General features: G+C 41.9%; 1 protein-coding gene across 1 annotated transcript in view; it reads left to right on the top strand.

The window, feature by feature from the left end:
* Positions 1 to 17,183, top strand: part of POLR3B (polymerase (RNA) III (DNA directed) polypeptide B) — a 130,837-nt gene that overhangs the window by 52,878 nt on the left and 60,776 nt on the right. Inside the window, exons 13-18 of the mRNA XM_006897542.1 lie at positions 3,828 to 3,989; positions 7,552 to 7,752; positions 9,858 to 10,020; positions 11,212 to 11,365; positions 15,022 to 15,096; positions 15,672 to 15,770. Of these exons, the coding sequence (XP_006897604.1) occupies positions 3,828 to 3,989; positions 7,552 to 7,752; positions 9,858 to 10,020; positions 11,212 to 11,365; positions 15,022 to 15,096; positions 15,672 to 15,770 (854 nt within the window). The remainder of the gene's footprint in view (positions 1 to 3,827; positions 3,990 to 7,551; positions 7,753 to 9,857; positions 10,021 to 11,211; positions 11,366 to 15,021; positions 15,097 to 15,671; positions 15,771 to 17,183) is intronic.

The following is a 17,183-nucleotide window of genomic DNA, read 5'->3' as shown; positions in this document are numbered from 1 at the left end:
TATCCTCAGTGCAGTGTTGAATAGGAGTGGTGAGAGTGGGCATTCTCTCAGTCTCTCTTGTCCCTGATTGTCTAGAGGAAAACTTTCCACTTCCTGTCCTTCCCTCACTGGTGGCCAGCGGCAGGATCCTTGGCCCGAGCAGGTTTCCTGCTCCTCCCCCCGGGACAGATGGCTTTTGCTTCTATTCCCCTTCCCTTTGGCATTGGAGCTGTTGCTGGAATCAGTGGCCAGAGGATATACTGGCCTTCCTCCAGCAGGAGACTGCTGTCGCTTGCCACTAGGTACCAGGCTTCTGGTGGGAACCGAGGGCCTTTCCTCTTCCACATTAGGGATACACCCTTTACTCCTGCCTCTCTCTTAATTTAGGTTACCTTTGCCTAGCACCCTAGGCAGGCGACTTCTCTGACTTTTTCCAGCAACTGAAAGTTTTTTGCTTTATACGACACAAAGTCCAGGGAAATACACACACACTAGGCTTCGTTGTCTGTGTTCCCTGCTATGAGTGAATACACACCCCTCTTGAATGGGGAATTCCCCTTGTATCTGGGGCCTTGTGAATTCTGCCCACTTATCAGAGCCCACCTCGGCCTTTAAGAGATCCTTACAATTTTAACTGATTTGTTCTCATTTGGTTCTTTTTTTTTTTTTTTTTTAACTTGTTGTGTGCTGTTGAATAGGATCCGACTGGCACCGGAGGAGATTGCTCCTCCTTCTCCAGCAAAGCATCTGGTGGATTCGAACCACACGCGTTCAGGATTGCAGCATAGCTTCTTGCCACTAGGCCACCAGAGCTCCTTTTCTCATTCACTTTTATAGCCACAGTCTTTCCTTCTCATGTTTGGTGAAAGGTGAAATAGTTGGTATTGTCCTTGGAGAGACTTGTTCCCACTTTGAATTCTGTTCAACCTGGTTCCTTCAACAAAAAGCTTAAGAAATTCACAATTTTGTGTATCATGTATCCATGTGTGTGTGTGTGTGTGCGCGCACACACGTGCACGCTATTGTCTTGTGACTTTTTACATCTTAAGTGGTAGTGAAGGTGTTTTCATTCATATCATATGGATACAAAGGCTGTACAATGGGTAAGAAAGACTGAAAAACAGTTGATGCCTTTGAATCATGGTGAAGAACACTGCATATGTTAAATGGCCAGAAGAAGAAACAAACCAGTCTTGGAAGAGGCAAGCCAAGAGTCATTGTCCAGCTCTCTGATGCATAGCAAGTATTTGCAAGGACCATGGCCTGAATTGGTCACACTGTAGTCTCTAGACTGACATCATTGCTTCTCGGTACTCTGGAGAGGTCCCGGACAGCAGACTTTCCCAATGCAATTCATCCTTTGATTTCCTTACTGCTGGTGCCAAGAGTGTTGATTATGGAGCCAAGCAAGCAGTAATTGTGAACAAACTCAATCTTCTCTTCTCTGTCTATGATGGTGCTGCCCACTGGCCTACCTGATAACATGCCCAAAATTACGTGAGTCAAAGCTTCACCATCCTTTCTTTGAGGGGCACCCTATTTGCACTCCCTCCAAGACAGACTTTTTATTCTTTTGATGGTCCATGAGATACTGAGTACTCTTCTCCACCACCACAATGCAGAGACATCAGCTCTTCTGTGATCCTTAGTCATTATCTAACTTTGAGGTGCATAAGAAGAAATTGAAAATACCATGACATGGATCAGGCACACCTTGGTCTTTAAACTGGCATCATTGCTCTTTCACACTTTTAGGTGCCCTTGCAGCAGATTTTACCAGCAGAACATATCTTTTACCTAGCCAGTCATAACTCTTCCCCTCCATGGTGTAATCACTATGCTGATTTTTATGGTATCCACATCCTTGCTTTTTTTTTTTAAGTTTTATACCTTTCCAAGCAATATAGTTGTATTATTTTTTAATCATATATAAATAGGATTATATTTTTTTCTCTACTCTCTTTCCTTCAGTGTTTTTACTATCATCCAAGATTTTTTGCCTATTGTTAATATTTAGCTATTATAAATAATACCACTGTCAACATCTCACATGTGTATCTTGTATACATAAGTGCACTTTTCTGAAGGACAGTCGCTCTCCAAGTAGAATCCTTTGATCGGCAGCATGAGAATTCTTTGGGGAACTTGTTAGACACATCAGGTCTTGGTCTGCTGTAAAACTGCTGCATCAAAAGTTCTTGGATTGAGGCTCCGATGATCATGCTCTAATAGTCCTTCTGAATGACTGGGATGCACGCTGATGTCAGAGAAGCTTCAAAGGCATTCTACCTACTAGAGGGTTTGTGGAGATAAGAGAATGTAGGGATGATAGCAAATTTTTCTCAGTAGTGTATAAACTTTACATTTTGACTGTGATGCAGGAAAGTTCAAATGGCATGTATCCTTGGTGGTGGTGTACTTTTAAATAATAATCTCCTCTTCCAAAACAACTATGAGATATCATCTCACCCCAGTCAGAATAGCAAAATTTAACAGAACAGCTAGCAACAAATGCTGGTGAGGTTGTGGAGAAACTGGAACCCTTATTCACCGTTGGTGGGAATGTAAAATGGTGCAACCACTGTGGAAAGCAGTATGGCGCTTTCTCAAAAAGTTACAAATAGAGATACCATTTGACCCAGAAATTCCACTACTGGGAATATATCCCAAAGAGACTATAACTGACATCCAAGCAGATATATGCACAACCATGTTTATCGCAGCTCTGTTCACAATAGCAAGGAGTTGGAAACAACCCATCAACAAACGAATGGACAGAGAAGCTGTGGTATATTCACACAATGGAATAATACGCTGCATTGAAAAACAAGGAACTCATGCAATATTATTCAAAATGGTTGAGCCTGGAGGACATTATGCTGAGTGCAATATCTCAGTCGCAAAAGGACAAATATTGCATGGTGCCACTGCCGTAAAATGGGACTGATATCAGGGTTGGGGTAAGACTGAGAAAAACTGGATAAATTGTGTATACTGCACTGAAATAGATGAGGGAGTGAATAATTTAAAAGCGATGTATGATAGGGTATTACGGTTATCTCAAGAGTCCACAATTAAGGTTGCAGAGTGGAATGTACTTGGGGCGGTGGGAGGGGTGCGGGGGGATTGTGTACCAGGGGAGGGAGTGTTTATTTTACTTTTGAAAGAGAGGAGCGAACTGGGGGCGGGGGGAGAGGACTGGGCGGGTAGAGAAGTGCAGCAGTGAATGAATGGAAATCCACATTCTCTGTAAATGCTCATTAAAACTATAAAAAAAAAATATTTAAAAAAACATGCAAAAAATAATCTCCTCTTCCTTTTTTGTTATTTGATTTTATTATCTTTATTTTTAAATTGAAAAGTTAGGTTGCTTGTTGGTAAAATATAAAAGTCTGAGAATGATGGTTTTGACTTAACTGTCTTTGAATGGAGAGAGTACAACCTCATGTTTGATGTTATTTCCAAGACCTAACCACATAATGGAATCTTGGAGGGATAGTGGTTAAATGCTCAGCAGCTAACCAAAAGGTCAGCTGTTCAAATCTATTAGCTGTAGAATATTTTGCAGCCTTGGGAACTCTGTAGGATGATTCTGCTCTGTCCTACGGGGGTCAATAAGTTGGAATTGAATCTACAACAGACAGTTTGATTTTTGTTTAATGTCAGAAATGATGAAGCATTATATTGAATTTTGTAATGAGATTTTAGTCATTTTCAGTTTTAAGCAAATAATTTCTTCATCTCTTTAGTGAAGCATAAATCATGGCCAAAAGTTTATTACAAGATCCCAGTAATACTATTTGGAATTTCATCATATGTACTTTTTTTTATCCCCTTCTCGTTTGTAGCTTTTATCTCTCCTATTTGAAGATTTATTCAAAAAATTTAATTCTGAACTGAAGAAGATTGCAGACCAGGTGATTCCAAAGCAGAGAGCAGCCCAGTTTGATGTGGTGAAGCACATGCGACAGGACCAGATCACCAACGGCATGGTCTACGCCATCTCCACTGTGAGTGCTGGCCCCTGCGGCCTGGGGTCCTCCTTATCAGAAAGCCCTCCCGCAGTAGGGCTCTCACGTGCTTCAGGAATTTAGGTGAAAAAGACACATGGCTTTAAAAAGGACATTTGTGAATCACAGGCTTTCTACTTGGAAAAGGAAGTTCACAGTTGACATGTCAGTCTGTAGGAATTTTGTTATTTCTAATCACTTCATGGCCCAGATTAGGCAATAAGCAAACACATCCTCTTGCACAGAAGAAATCTTTTCATTTGACCCCTTAAAGCTATTTTTTTTTAAATGGATGCCTTCCTCCCTTTTTCCTGTAACAGAATGGAGATCTAGCAAACAGGTTTTATCAAACTAGCAACTTTTGTTCAAAGTAATAGAATTGTTTCATTTTGCTGTAGGTTTGTATTCTTCAAAGGGCGGTCAGCTGTTCCTCCTGTGAGACATGAATTCAGTGCGGGCAGCTGCTGAGCATTCAGGCTCTGGCTATTCATACAGGGTTATCAGATAGGTTTGGCTCCCTTTTTAAAAAAGCATGGCAACTATAAGTCTATCTGATGGAGTCTGGCTCACTTTTTGTATGCCTGCCATAAAATTAGTTATATGGATCGCATTTTGCCCCAACAAAAGAACAATGTTGTGTAACACATCAGTTCCCCTGACAATGAAAGAATTAGTGGCAGATTTGCTGCCAAACTTGTCATTAGAAATGTATAGTGGGTCGATGTGAGTAGCCTTGGAAGTGACAGTTGGCATTTATACTTGAGGTAAAACCGAGCCATTATAGGCCTTGTTAAGCCTGGTTAACTTCTTGTGACTCTATAATTTTTCTGAAGCTAGATCTCTACCTGAAGGTAGCATCCTCTGACTTCTCTGAATGTAGATTATTCGAGCAAATTCTCCAAAGAGCACTTGAACTCTTCTTTTAGAATGGTCTTCCTAGTTCTCCTCTGACTCCACAGATTTTTCTGAGCCATGATTTTCAGGTCAGAAGAGCTGTTTTGAGTCATTCTTTTGCCTCCATCTGGCCTGGTCTCCCTTCCCAGGAAGGTTAGTTTATTAGAAAATCAGTAGTGAGCCCTGTTGTGAACACACAGGCGACTGACTGGAACACGGTCAGCCTTTACAGTTCTGTGAGGGTTGGTATTCATGGAATACTTTGACCAAGCCAGGCGTCCCTGTGCTGGTTCTCCCCTCAGGTTTCTTATACCTTTGCAGAGAGCTAGAACAAACGCTCTTGCTGACATTTTGGCTTCTGTGCTCGTCTGCTTCTTACTTGCCAGCCAACTGCTGCTATATTTTTGCTCGTTGCTAACTGTTTACTTTACTTTACTGCACTTAAGTCTTATGCTTTGGGCATTAGTCAGTTTATTAGATTCATTCTGAGCATGGGAGTAAAATGAATAAGCAGTATAGGCAGAAATTAATCAGGGTGAATATATAGGTGTTGACTCTGTTTCTTTGCTTTGTAATGGATAATTACTTCATACAATTGTGCTCTTTTGTTGCAAGTTCTCAAAAACTCAGGGTTTCGAAGTGATCGGTATTTATTTGTAATAATGATCAGGCTTTAATTTGGAAGGGAGCCTCCTCAAAGTCACATATTTTCATTCAAGCAGATTACCTAGTTTCATCAAAAACTCTAGCCGTGTTTCCTTGTACATGGGATTTTAACCTGAGACTCATGAATCCTCTCCTGAAGCATAGTTCATAAGTTGTGCTAATGGCTCTGTGTCCCTTTTTTTCTGGAGAACAGCCATAACTTACATCAGATTCACAAAAGAACAAGGGGGAAAAATAAATAAGAGAACAATGAGAGTTGTATGAAGCAGATGTGAATTATTCCCTTTGAAATCAGAAAGATAACTGAGTCATCTATTTTTTTTGACATTTTATTTTCAGCTTTTTACTTTGTCTCTACATACTATTTTTTTTTTTACTGGTATCATGAACGAATATTTTATGTAATATATATAAAATTAATGTATGTCTGTCACACTAGATATGCAGTTTATTATATATTAAATGAATATGAGGTAAAGTACATTTAAAGCTAAAGTACATTTAATGCTCAAGATTTATTTCATATGAACCTATTTTAAAATTGTCATGTTAGCCACAGAGCATTTCTCAACATGAATATATAAATATATATCATCTTTAGATTTTTTGAGCCTTAATTAAGAAGCCTACCGTTTATTCATTATCTCTAATGACTGCCATTAGTCATTTTTCTACTGTTACATTTTTCTCAGATTATAATTAACTGTGGAAGATATCACAATGGCGCATTCTAGCGTAAGATAAGGGAGCTCTGGTGACGTGGTGAGCTCTCTGGAACTCGCCATAGAGAGTTTTGCTATTTACCCAAAGGCTGGCCTTCTCTGGTGGTTTAAATAGATCAGACGCTCTTCAGGAGAAAGATGAGCAGTTTCCTGTCATGTGGTTTACAGCTTTGGAAACCAGCCCTCGCTGGAGGGTCAGCTGTGATCAGTTCTGACTTGGCAGCAGTGAGAGAGAGCCCATCAGATGGTCTTTCTGATCATTTTACCTTAGTTGTACCTTCTGTGTTATTAGTTACCAGTGAAAAGCTCTTCCTGTGTTGACATGTTATAGATATAATTGTCATCTACCATTAAGTGGATTTTGACACATAGTAAGTGACCTGATGACAGAACTGTCCCTTAGGATCCCGGGCTGTCGTCTTTAGGGAGCAGCTTGCCAGGTCTTTCTCTTATGGAAGCACTAGGTAGGTCTGAACTGCCAGCCTTTCAGTTAGCAGTTGAGCCCTTAACCATTTGTGCCACTAGGGCTCCTTTAGATAGTTGCTAGACTTAGCTGTGCTTGTGTGCTGTTGAATCCGTTCTCAGTCATTGTGACCTGATATGTAATGTATATTACATTTCTTTAAAACCTCTAGAAGTGGGATGAATAGTACATATAGACTAAATTTTAATTTTTTTCCTTTTTATTGAGTTTGTTGAAGTATAATATATATACGGAAAAAATTGTAATGGTACATCCCTGTATTTTGAAGAATATAGAGTTGTGTGAAGTATGATGGCATTTACTTACATCTTTTTATATACTCAGGCCTGGTGTTAATTGTGCTCAGGATAAATACTCTTCTAAGTGGTACAGCACTGTTCTATCAGTTTGCTCTACTGAGGTAACTTGGGGTTGCTATGACACTTAACGCTGTGCCCCTGGTGTGTCAAATGCCATAGTGGTTACCCAGGGTGGGCAGTGTTTGGTGGAGCTTCCAGATTGAGACAGGCTTGGAAACAGTGGCATCCACTTCCTAAACCACATGCCTCTGGAAACTCTATGAACATAGAGAAACGATGACAGTTATGGAACAAGGTTCAGGTCTTTTGGTCGTAGAGTTGCTGTGTATCGTGTTCAACTCAACGGCACTTAACAGCAACAATATTAAATAATTAGGACTCGTAATCTCATAAATAAGCAGTTTCTATGATAAACTTCTCAAGAATGACTACAAAACATCAGAAAACTCTTTGATAGATGAGGCATAGTCTTAAGGCTTTTTTTTTCTCTTTTTCAGGGAAATTGGTCTCTAAAAAGATTTAAGATGGATCGTCAAGGTGTCACTCAAGTGCTGTCTCGCTTGTCATACATCTCCGCACTGGGCATGATGACCAGGATCTCTTCCCAGTTTGAAAAGACAAGAAAAGTGAGTGGTCCGCGATCCCTCCAGCCGTCTCAGTGGGGAATGCTCTGTCCTTCGGACACTCCTGAGGGCGAGGTGAGTAACCTGAGGTGGCCCTGGGCGAGATCAGAGGTCCCACTCATTGTGTCTACTCCCACAAGCCCAGGACTTGGCCTTTGGTGGTCAGCCACTGTTCTGATTGAAAAGTATTGGCGCATCTTGTTGGGTAAATACAGAGAAGTATTGGTGCATCAGTATTGCTCTAAGGCTAGTACTATGGACAAGGTACCAGAGTAGAAGCATGGTCCACATTTCTCTGCTTGCTTTGCTTCAGGCCAAGAATCAAGCCAAGCAGTGGAGAGGCGATGCGAATATAAAGGAAAATTAACAGACCCATCCTTGTTGAAGGAAAGGGCTTCTTTGACCAGCCTCTCAGCTTCATTCATACTTAGAGGAAATCACAGAAACACTTGAAGCCAGTTAGAAGTGCCCAGTTTAGGACCTAAGTGGAGTCACCCATCTCAGCCTGAGACACAAGTAGTTACCTGAACTCTAAGCCGCAGAGTTTCAATAGGTTTATTTCTAAAGCACTCACAGCTTTGTAGGTTGTGGCCCTCTCACTTCAGTGTTAACCATTGTGGGTTCCACTTGTTTTCAGTCCTTCTAAACTATAAACTTCTGGAAGAAGAAAGCTTATTAGGGACACTGTTGTATGCTTAGCACCTTGCACAGAGCCTCATTCGTAAGACCAGTCTTGTGTATGTACACTGACTGACTGAATCAAGTTGCAGATTCTAGAATGCAGGAATGCTATAACTTGGAAGAGGTGAAAGCAGAGGTCCATTCAGAGTTGTGGGTCTTAGAAATGATTCTTTCCTCCTAGTTTATCGTAAGGGAGTTCTGGTGGCGTCATCCTTAGGTTTTGCTCTGCAAATGCCGAAGGTAGTGTCCCTGTAGTTGCTCACATCCACCAGTGGCTTTTGGGGGGAAAAGATGGGCAATCTCCTCCTCTGCAATTGACAGCTCTCTAAAGCCTGCTGGAAGGTCAATTCTGAGTCAGTTCAGCCTCAAAGGCAAGGAGAGAGAAAGAGAGTTTAGGTTAAACCATTTGAAAATTCACATTGAAAATGATGCCTCTACTCAGATTAGCTCAATTTATACCTTTCAGACTTTGCAGTGCTCAGATTCCCAGAGAGTCCCTCAGCTAACTCTAATAAAAGTGCCTTCTTTGTGTGTTATTGTGGCAAGTAATTTTTAAAAATTGAGACTGTAATCTTTTACTGTTAGACATGTTATAAATGTTTAAAAAAAATTTGTTCTTGGTTTAGATTTTTTTTATTTTTTATTGTCTAATAGCCTAAAAAGTATCTTCTGGGTGTTTTGGTTTTTTTAAAAAATAATTCTAGATATATAAAAAGTTACAAAAAGTGTTAAAAAGAACTTTTCAAAATCTTCACCTTATTTCCAACATGTGTAGACTTATTAACCTTGTACGAAACAGGCTTGAGTACCTTTGAGTCAGAACTGACCCATAGCTGACCCGCTAGTGGGTTTTCAGAGGCAGTTAATCCTGTGGGAGGATGTTACCCATCCTTTTCCTGTGGAGTGTCTGGTGGATTCGAACCCAGCGCCTTTGGGATTGCAGCACAGCTTCATGCCACGAGGCCACCAGAGCTCCTGATAGCAGGCTTTTAATGTCTATACGTTGTTCAAAGTTTGCTAGATATGCCACAGAGATCTTTCTGGTTGGCTGGCGATCTTACTACTTACAGTTGTCACATCTCCTTAGTTTTTCATTCTGTTTCATAACCAAGAAACTGTTGAGGATGGCCAGCTATAAACTGCTCCCCATCTCTTGCTAAAGTGTTATATCTTGCCTTGCCATTTATAGTGTTTTCTAACATGGGAGTAGCAATTTATATCATCAGCTGCTTTTTCGTAGATGTTTGTGATGGTCTCAATGTTTAGATTGCACCGTGGTGGCTACTTTTGTTGCTCTGTGTTTATACTCTTGTTTCTCATCTCAAACCGATGGGCTGACAGGGAATGCCCATTTATTGCACTTTTGTGTGACTGGCCAGAGGTACTTCTGCAAGTTTGTACTACGTCGTGTTGCCACCAACACAGGCCTGAACTCTTTTCAGATACAGACTGCCCTTCATGTTACTAAAGTTCATTCTTCAAATGCTTTTGTTTTTCAGGCCTGTGGTTTGGTTAAAAACTTGGCCCTGATGACACACATCACAACCGACATGGAAGATGGGCCCATTATCAGATTAGCCAATAACGTGGGAGTAGAAGATGTGAATTTATTGTGTGGCGAAGAGCTTTCTTACCCAGATGTGTTCCTCGTCTTCCTCAATGGTGAGTGTGTTACAGGGACACATTGATCTTACATGATAGGGGAGGAGAGGAAAGGAAACCAGGAATACCATTTATTTGAAGTACAAATACATTCTGGACCCAGGTTAACCCTTTAGCCATAGAGAGAAAAAAAATTGGCAGCAGAGACAGTGATTTCATTGATGACCTTGTTTAGCTTCAGAATGCCTGTGGCTATTAGAATGAAAGGGTAACATAGCAAGATGGACTGTTTATTCCCTGTTGCAAACACTAGCATACCCCAGTGGGATGCGACTCAGGATGGCATATTTCTAAGCAAGTGAGGCGGCTGAATCATTCTAGGAAAATAATCACATCAGCCTTTCCAGTGAGTTGACTTTGTTCAGCTATTTGGTAATCAATAATCTCAGCAGCCTGTGGCGAAGGAGCCCCTTTCCTGGGGCTCTTCCGTGAGTGTTCCTTAACCATGTGTCTCCCCCAACCCCTCAGAGCACTCCAGGGACATGGGCAGCAAGCATGCCCCTGTTACCCCTTTTGGGCAGGTGGTCTGTGTGCCTGTCCCCTCCCTGGTGTGCTCCAGGACCACCACTGACTATGTAGCCACTGTCTTTTCTCTCCTCCCCGTTCTGCCGTGCTGTGCGGATGGGGCGGGTGAGATGGAAAGAGGGCAGACACAGGTCCTGAGCAGGCTCCCTCCGGCTGGGAGTGTGTCCCAGGCTATTGCTTCGTGAGCCTTTCTGCATGTTCAGAATCCTCTGAGTCCTCCCTGCCCCTGCCTTTTCCTCACTTCATAGATGAGAGTCCTAGGAACTGTGTCACTGGAGCCCTTCCCAGCAGCAGGCAGAGTGCTAAGTGTGTTCATAGATCAGTTCACAGTGTCCCCAGGGAGTGAGAGAGTCGGCGTTCATACCCACGGTATAGCATAGTAGCTGGACCCTGACTTTATCCTTCCGGCACTCTGCGGATGTGAGGAAACAAAGCTCGCCTCCCTGTGTCACCAGCCTGCCTGTGGAAGGGCTGACCTCAGACACTGTCCCTCGGGCTCCCTTAACCACTCCATTTCATTTCCCTGCAGCCTTGTAGACTGCCTGCAGTTCATAAAATAATTTTAATTGACTGATCGATGTTGCTTATTATTGTGATGGTGCTTTAAATCAGATGAGATTTATGGTTTTATTTGTGTCTTACATGCACTTACTTCCCTGCACTTAGGTAACATCCTGGGTGTCATCCGAGATCATAAGAAGCTAGTGAATACATTTAGACTGATGCGAAGAGCCGGTTATATCAACGAATTTGTTTCCATCTCAACCAATCTTACAGATCGGTGCGTTTATATCTCCTCTGATGGAGGAAGGCTGTGCAGGTAACGTACTGTTGAGAGCTTCTAAGAATCTTGCTGTTTACTTTTGAGACAAGCAGAGTTGTTCTGTTTTTTGAAGCTGTTTAAACCTCTTTGATTATGAAGGTAAACTTAATTCAGTTCGCAAATACTTTTATGACTACGCCTTTTGGGTATTGAGGATTCAGATACTCATGGGAAACCGTCTGTGCCGTCAGAGAGAGCACAGAGGCAAAAAATAATAATGAGTGATGGAAGTGATAAATGATGGCCACTGCCACTTTTTATTAGTTTAACTGATGTGCTAAACGTAAAGTATTAACTGCATTCAGCTCTGGGAGATTGGAGTTATTATTTTTGCCTAGCAAATGAGGAAATGGGTTCAGTGAGTCTGAAAACTAGATAGTAGTGACATTTGAGTTTTCCCTGAAAGACCTTTGAATTCATCTGACTCTAACAATCGTGATTTCCTCCCTTCCCCACAGTATTCTGTATGAACTGAACATTTAAGGATAAGTTGCGTTACATTACTTATATAAAGGAGACAAGCTGAGGAACAGCAGGGATAAAAATTTGGAGGCACGAGGAATAAAATTAGGCTCAATGTTGTTGTTGTTGTTATGTGCCATCAAGTTGCTTGCAACTCATAGCGACCCTATGTACAAGAGCCCTAAACGCTGCTCTATCCTGTGCTAACCTCGCTGTCTCAAACACATTCATTCCCACCGCTCCACTCACAGAATCGATCCATCTCATCGAGGGTCTTCCTCACCTGCGCTGTCCCTCCACACTCCCAAACATGATGTCCCTCTCTAAGGACCAGTCCCTCCTTGAAACATGCCCAAAGTATGTCAGACTAAGCTTCAGATTCCTTGACTCCAAGGAGCATTCTGGCTTCACCCTCTCTAGGACAAACCTGTCTGTTCTTTTAGCAGTCCATGGTATATTCAACACTCTTCTCCAGCTCAAAGGCATCAGTTCTTTCTTTCATCCCTATTCACTGTCCCACTCTTCAATGCATAGCACGTAATTGCAAAGACTGTAGCCTGGATCAGGCGCACCTTAGTCTCCAGCCTGACATTGTTGCTCTTTAGTACTCTTGAGAGGCCCCTCACAGCTGACTTTCCCAATGCAATTCGTCTCCTGATTTCCTGATTGTTGTTACCAAGAGTGTTGGCAGTGGAACCAAGTAAACTAAAACTGCTAACTATCTCAATCTCTTCCCCATCCATACTGATGCTGCCAATTGGCCCAGTGGTGTAGGCTCAATAGTAAAGTAAAATCTCTCTGTTCATTTAGCAAACACTTGCCAAGCACAGTTACAGTCTATAGTCCAGGGTTATGAAGATGAACAGTACAACGTAGTATCTGGTCGTGGGGTCTGCGGCACCATCAACTGGGTATTGTCCTGTTCCCCAAGCCTTCGCTTATCACCCTACAGACACTCTTGGTAAACCTCAGGTGGTGGGCAAAGCACAAAGGTAGTGCAGTCTACAGCGTTGGAGAGAGCTGGGCTTCGATGCCACTGCTGGTGTCTCTCCCTTTTCCTTCCTGTTAACTTTAAACTTGTTTTCCTTTGAGAACTGACCCTCCTTGCTGGAAGTCTTCATGAAATGGCCAGTCAGGTGTTGACACCCCCACGCCCTGCCCCTCAATCATGATTCAGAAGTACAACCCATGCTAAGCCACATAGTCTCTTTCTTTAGAGAAACTGAATCCTGAATAGGATTGCTCATGAACGAAAACGCTGGGACTGATTCTCCCTGACAATGGTAGCACATGGGTCCTTGGGACTGATCTAGAGTCTTTACTTTTAGAAACTGAGCATTTCACTTTTTTATTTACATCTGTACACTATCCCGTTCTTATCCTCCCAGTAAATTCCATTTTTTGCTTTAACTAGCTGGAATTCTTTGCCACAAAAAAAAAAAAACAAAACAAAAAACAAAACAACTCTTAACTGCTGATACACTCAAATTGTGACACAGACTTGTTACTTAAGTCTATGATCCTTGGTTTTTCTGGGCAGTGAGCTGGAAATAGTAATAATTACCTGGGATTGTCTTGGGAACAAATTGAAAACCAGGTGTCATAAGTGCTTTTTTGGTTGCCTGACACATGCTGGGCATTCATGTGTAACTGTTAACGTGGCCCAGCTAGGGCACGGGAGAACAGATACGCTCTAGCTTGTTCTTTTCAAGGGTTTTCTTCTTACGCTGGTAGGAAGAATGGAGTGAAGGATACTGAAGTAGGAGCTCTGTGTGCTCCTCCTGCCTTCACATCACAGTCTGTTACCCTGAACTGAGCTGCAGCCGCAGGGCGAGGTGGCCACTGTCTCTGCTCCACACCGGGACACAGAATCTCGAGGGGATGCTCATTTCCGCAGAAAGGTCCCCCAGCTGGCTTTCCAGCAGCCTGGGTCCCCCCTCAGTCGGTCACTGTGCAGCTTCTCAGCTGTGTAAAAGTGCTCATCAGACGCGGGCATTCCGACTTAAGGGCAGAAGGGACAAGTGTCTTGTGGTCACTCGCTTCTCTCGGTGAGAGTTACTTATCCAAATAGCAACCACCCTTGACGTTTCGATGCCGCATGCCATCTTTTGTGTCCGTGTCTCCTCGGGGTGGCGATGCCCGTAAGGGGCCAGGCACCGCTGACAGTTACAGGTCAATCTAACAGAGCTTGTAGATCGAAAGCTCATCCTACCTCACACCCGTCACGGTGCTGAAACTGCAAAGTGATAGAGCACTGCTCTCTGCAAACTCGGAGCCATTGTCGTTGGTCATGTGTGACCCCAGGTGACTGGCTAGTCTAGTCTAGGGATGCTTTATCCTCAGTCAGGCTAGTCTCAGATGGGTATTCTCCACACCCCCACTACTAAACACCAATTTGTGTTCCCTGGGAGGTGTGTGTCTACTAGCCCCAGAGGTAGTGTATCAGGTGTCCTGATGTGCATGCAATCAGGACATGCTTTCCTGTGATGCATTTACACATATTAAAAAAATATGATACTAAAGAGGCTGTATTTTTTTCTAGACTTTTTTGAGTATTGTTTTACCCCCCTTTTTTAATTTCTTACAATTTACTTTTTTTTTTCAATTTTACACTAGTTTACCTACAAAATTCGTATATATTGCCCCTCACACCGGATCGCCCCTCACCTCCCCAACCCACCCTTCCCTTCACCCATCAAACTGTGCGACCCCATGATTACCCCCTGCCCATCCCCACCCTTTTCCTCCCCTTTCCCCCAACCTTAGATCCTCATACATGTTTAACTAGCTAACTATTTCTACAATAATGGTTTTCTACAGTATTTGTCCTTATGGTACTGAGTCCCTCCCAAGTTAGGTAGTGATTTACAAAATCACTAGTATACCATAATTTCTTAATCTAGTGTGGTTGGACACTTGGTATCATTTTTGTGTTGTTGCCTTTTTCCTTTAAGACCAAGTAGTATTGGGGGAAATGGTGTGTACATGTACACATAGACACATTAATGTGGATTTGAGCTGAGGGAGCGAGCCGACAGGCCCACACACTTCATGTAAGAAAAGCCCAGGTGCCTAAAAGCAGCCCTGGAATGAGTTTGATTGTGTCTCTACGCTCTCTCATTTCATTGTCATAAATGTACTTCCTGACTTAACTGTAATGTTGAACTGCTATGATTTCTCCCTCATTCTAGACCTTACATAATTGTTAAGAATCAGAAGCCTGCAGTAACAAATAAGCATATGGAAGAGCTGGCCCAGGGATACAGGTGAGTGGGCCAAACCAAAACTTACCTCCTCAGTACTTCCATGGTTTAATCAGCGGTAATGTTACTTGAGCTATGCTTTTAAGAAAATTGTATTTTCATTTTCAGTCTCTGACTTCCTCCTCACCAGGCCTATCAGCCTATTTAAAACATGCTTTTCTGTATTAACTTGCTTGAGTATTGTAAAAATACTTAACCAAGTCAAACCCTAAGGATTAAGTGTTTCTGGTAAGAGAAAGACTTCCTGGCAGTCTGTCGATGTAGACAAGGTGGTTCTTTATCCCAAAGAGTTTTCTAAAGTCATAGAAAATGTGTTCAGATTGGTGTGAATTTTTCAGGAGGGCAGACCAGGTAGACAGAAAATCACAGACACTTAATTATTTTTGTCTCAACAATTTATGGTCACTTATTTATGATCCAGCGCTAGCATGCTCTGGGCATCTCATCAGTGTATTGAGGACACTAGGAGAGAGAAGTGCTGTGGGCCTAACAGATACCCAGTGTCCTTCACTCTTGCATGTACAGTCCTGCGGCTGATGGCTTTTTAGTAACGTCTGTTTGAACAATAATTTTCCCAGGAATTTTGAAGACTTCTTACATGAGAGCCTGGTTGAATATTTAGATGTGAATGAAGAAAATGACTGTAACATCGCGCTGTATGAGCATACAATTAATAAGTAAGTAGAATCCTTGGTAACCGTAATGGAAACTTATTCTGACCTGTGTTTCAAGGCTGCACTATTAACCTGAAGGTTGGTGGTTCAAAGGAAAGGACTGGTCATCTGCTTCAGAAAGGCCTTGAATGCCCCGTGGAGCTCAGCTCTACTCTCTAACACGTGAGGTGTCATGTGCCAGCAGCAGCTGGCTTAGTTGGTTTGGTCCCGATTACAGAGGCTGCCTTCTCTTTACGTTGTGATCTTCAGGTCTTCTGTCATACACTCTTTTAGTGGGAACTGTTATATTACTGTTTTATAATGAAGAACAATCCATAGCCACTCCCGGTAAGTGCTAGTTAATTGCCTTTCTATTTAATGAACCTTTTAATTCAAATGTATGTTTTTTAATGGAAAGTGAACTGGTTCTAGTATTTTGTTCCTGTTAAAATTGAACTAATGAATCAGACTTTGTAAAGATTCATCCTTTCTAAAAAGGATTTCATTGGAAGATACCTGAATTCCTACTGTTAATTTAGGAATTCTCTACAATAGGATGTTGTAAAAATAGCCTCAAGCTTGTGTGCAGTATAAACCTAAAATGGGGTTATGTTTGGTTTATGAAGCATCTGTGTTCTCTTTGAAATACATTGTAGGAGAAAGACCCTCATTAAGATGAATTGATACAATGAACTATATAGCAGTGGGCACAGGTTTGTCAGAGATGATGAGGATGGCACAGGATAGAGCAGGGTTCAGGTCTGCTGTTCAGAGGGTTGTCATCAGCCACAGGCAACTCAGTGACATCCAACAATGACAATATATAACTCACTGTCTGTTGCATGTGACTGATACCCACTTATCCTGAAATATTTTCAATATATTATTAGTGAGTTTAATGTCACACCTGATGACTATGTCTTCCACCAAGTTCAAGTTCACTGCTACAAATAGAATATGCTGCTTTGAGTGCTGCAAATGATTAAGCACTTGACTCCCTAGTTTTAAGCCCACCCACAGGTACCTCAGCATGTAGTCCTAGAAGCTGCTCCATAAGGCTTTGAAAACCCTAGACATCAGTTCTGCTCTGCACATGTGGGGTCGCTGTGAGTCAAACTAGATTTGGTGGCAACAAGCAACAGCAGTATTTGTGTCTTATTAATTTAGTAAATAATGCTTTTTATTCAGAATTTTTTCCTTAGATGTGAATGTCTCAAATTATTGTTTTTCTTTCTCAGAAGGCAAAGTTTTTTTATCTGTTTAAGTTTATGGCTATACATGAATGTAAGAATTTCTTTATAATTAATTCACTCTTATGAAATTAAAATCCCATAGGCATACATAAAGAAGTACAATCTACTTTTCTCAAGACATGAAACTGCACCTTTTAGAAATAGCTAACTTAATGGTTTAGTATATACCCTTCTAGATTTATAT

This window comes from Elephantulus edwardii, unplaced genomic scaffold, assembly GCF_000299155.1.
Source record: "Elephantulus edwardii isolate Elephantulus edwardi_28Jun2011 unplaced genomic scaffold, EleEdw1.0 scaffold00211, whole genome shotgun sequence".
In the NCBI taxonomy this organism is placed as follows: domain Eukaryota; kingdom Metazoa; phylum Chordata; class Mammalia; order Macroscelidea; family Macroscelididae; genus Elephantulus; species Elephantulus edwardii.
The sequence above is the reverse complement of the archived record's forward strand: the minus strand, read 5'-3'. Positions and strand labels throughout refer to the sequence as shown.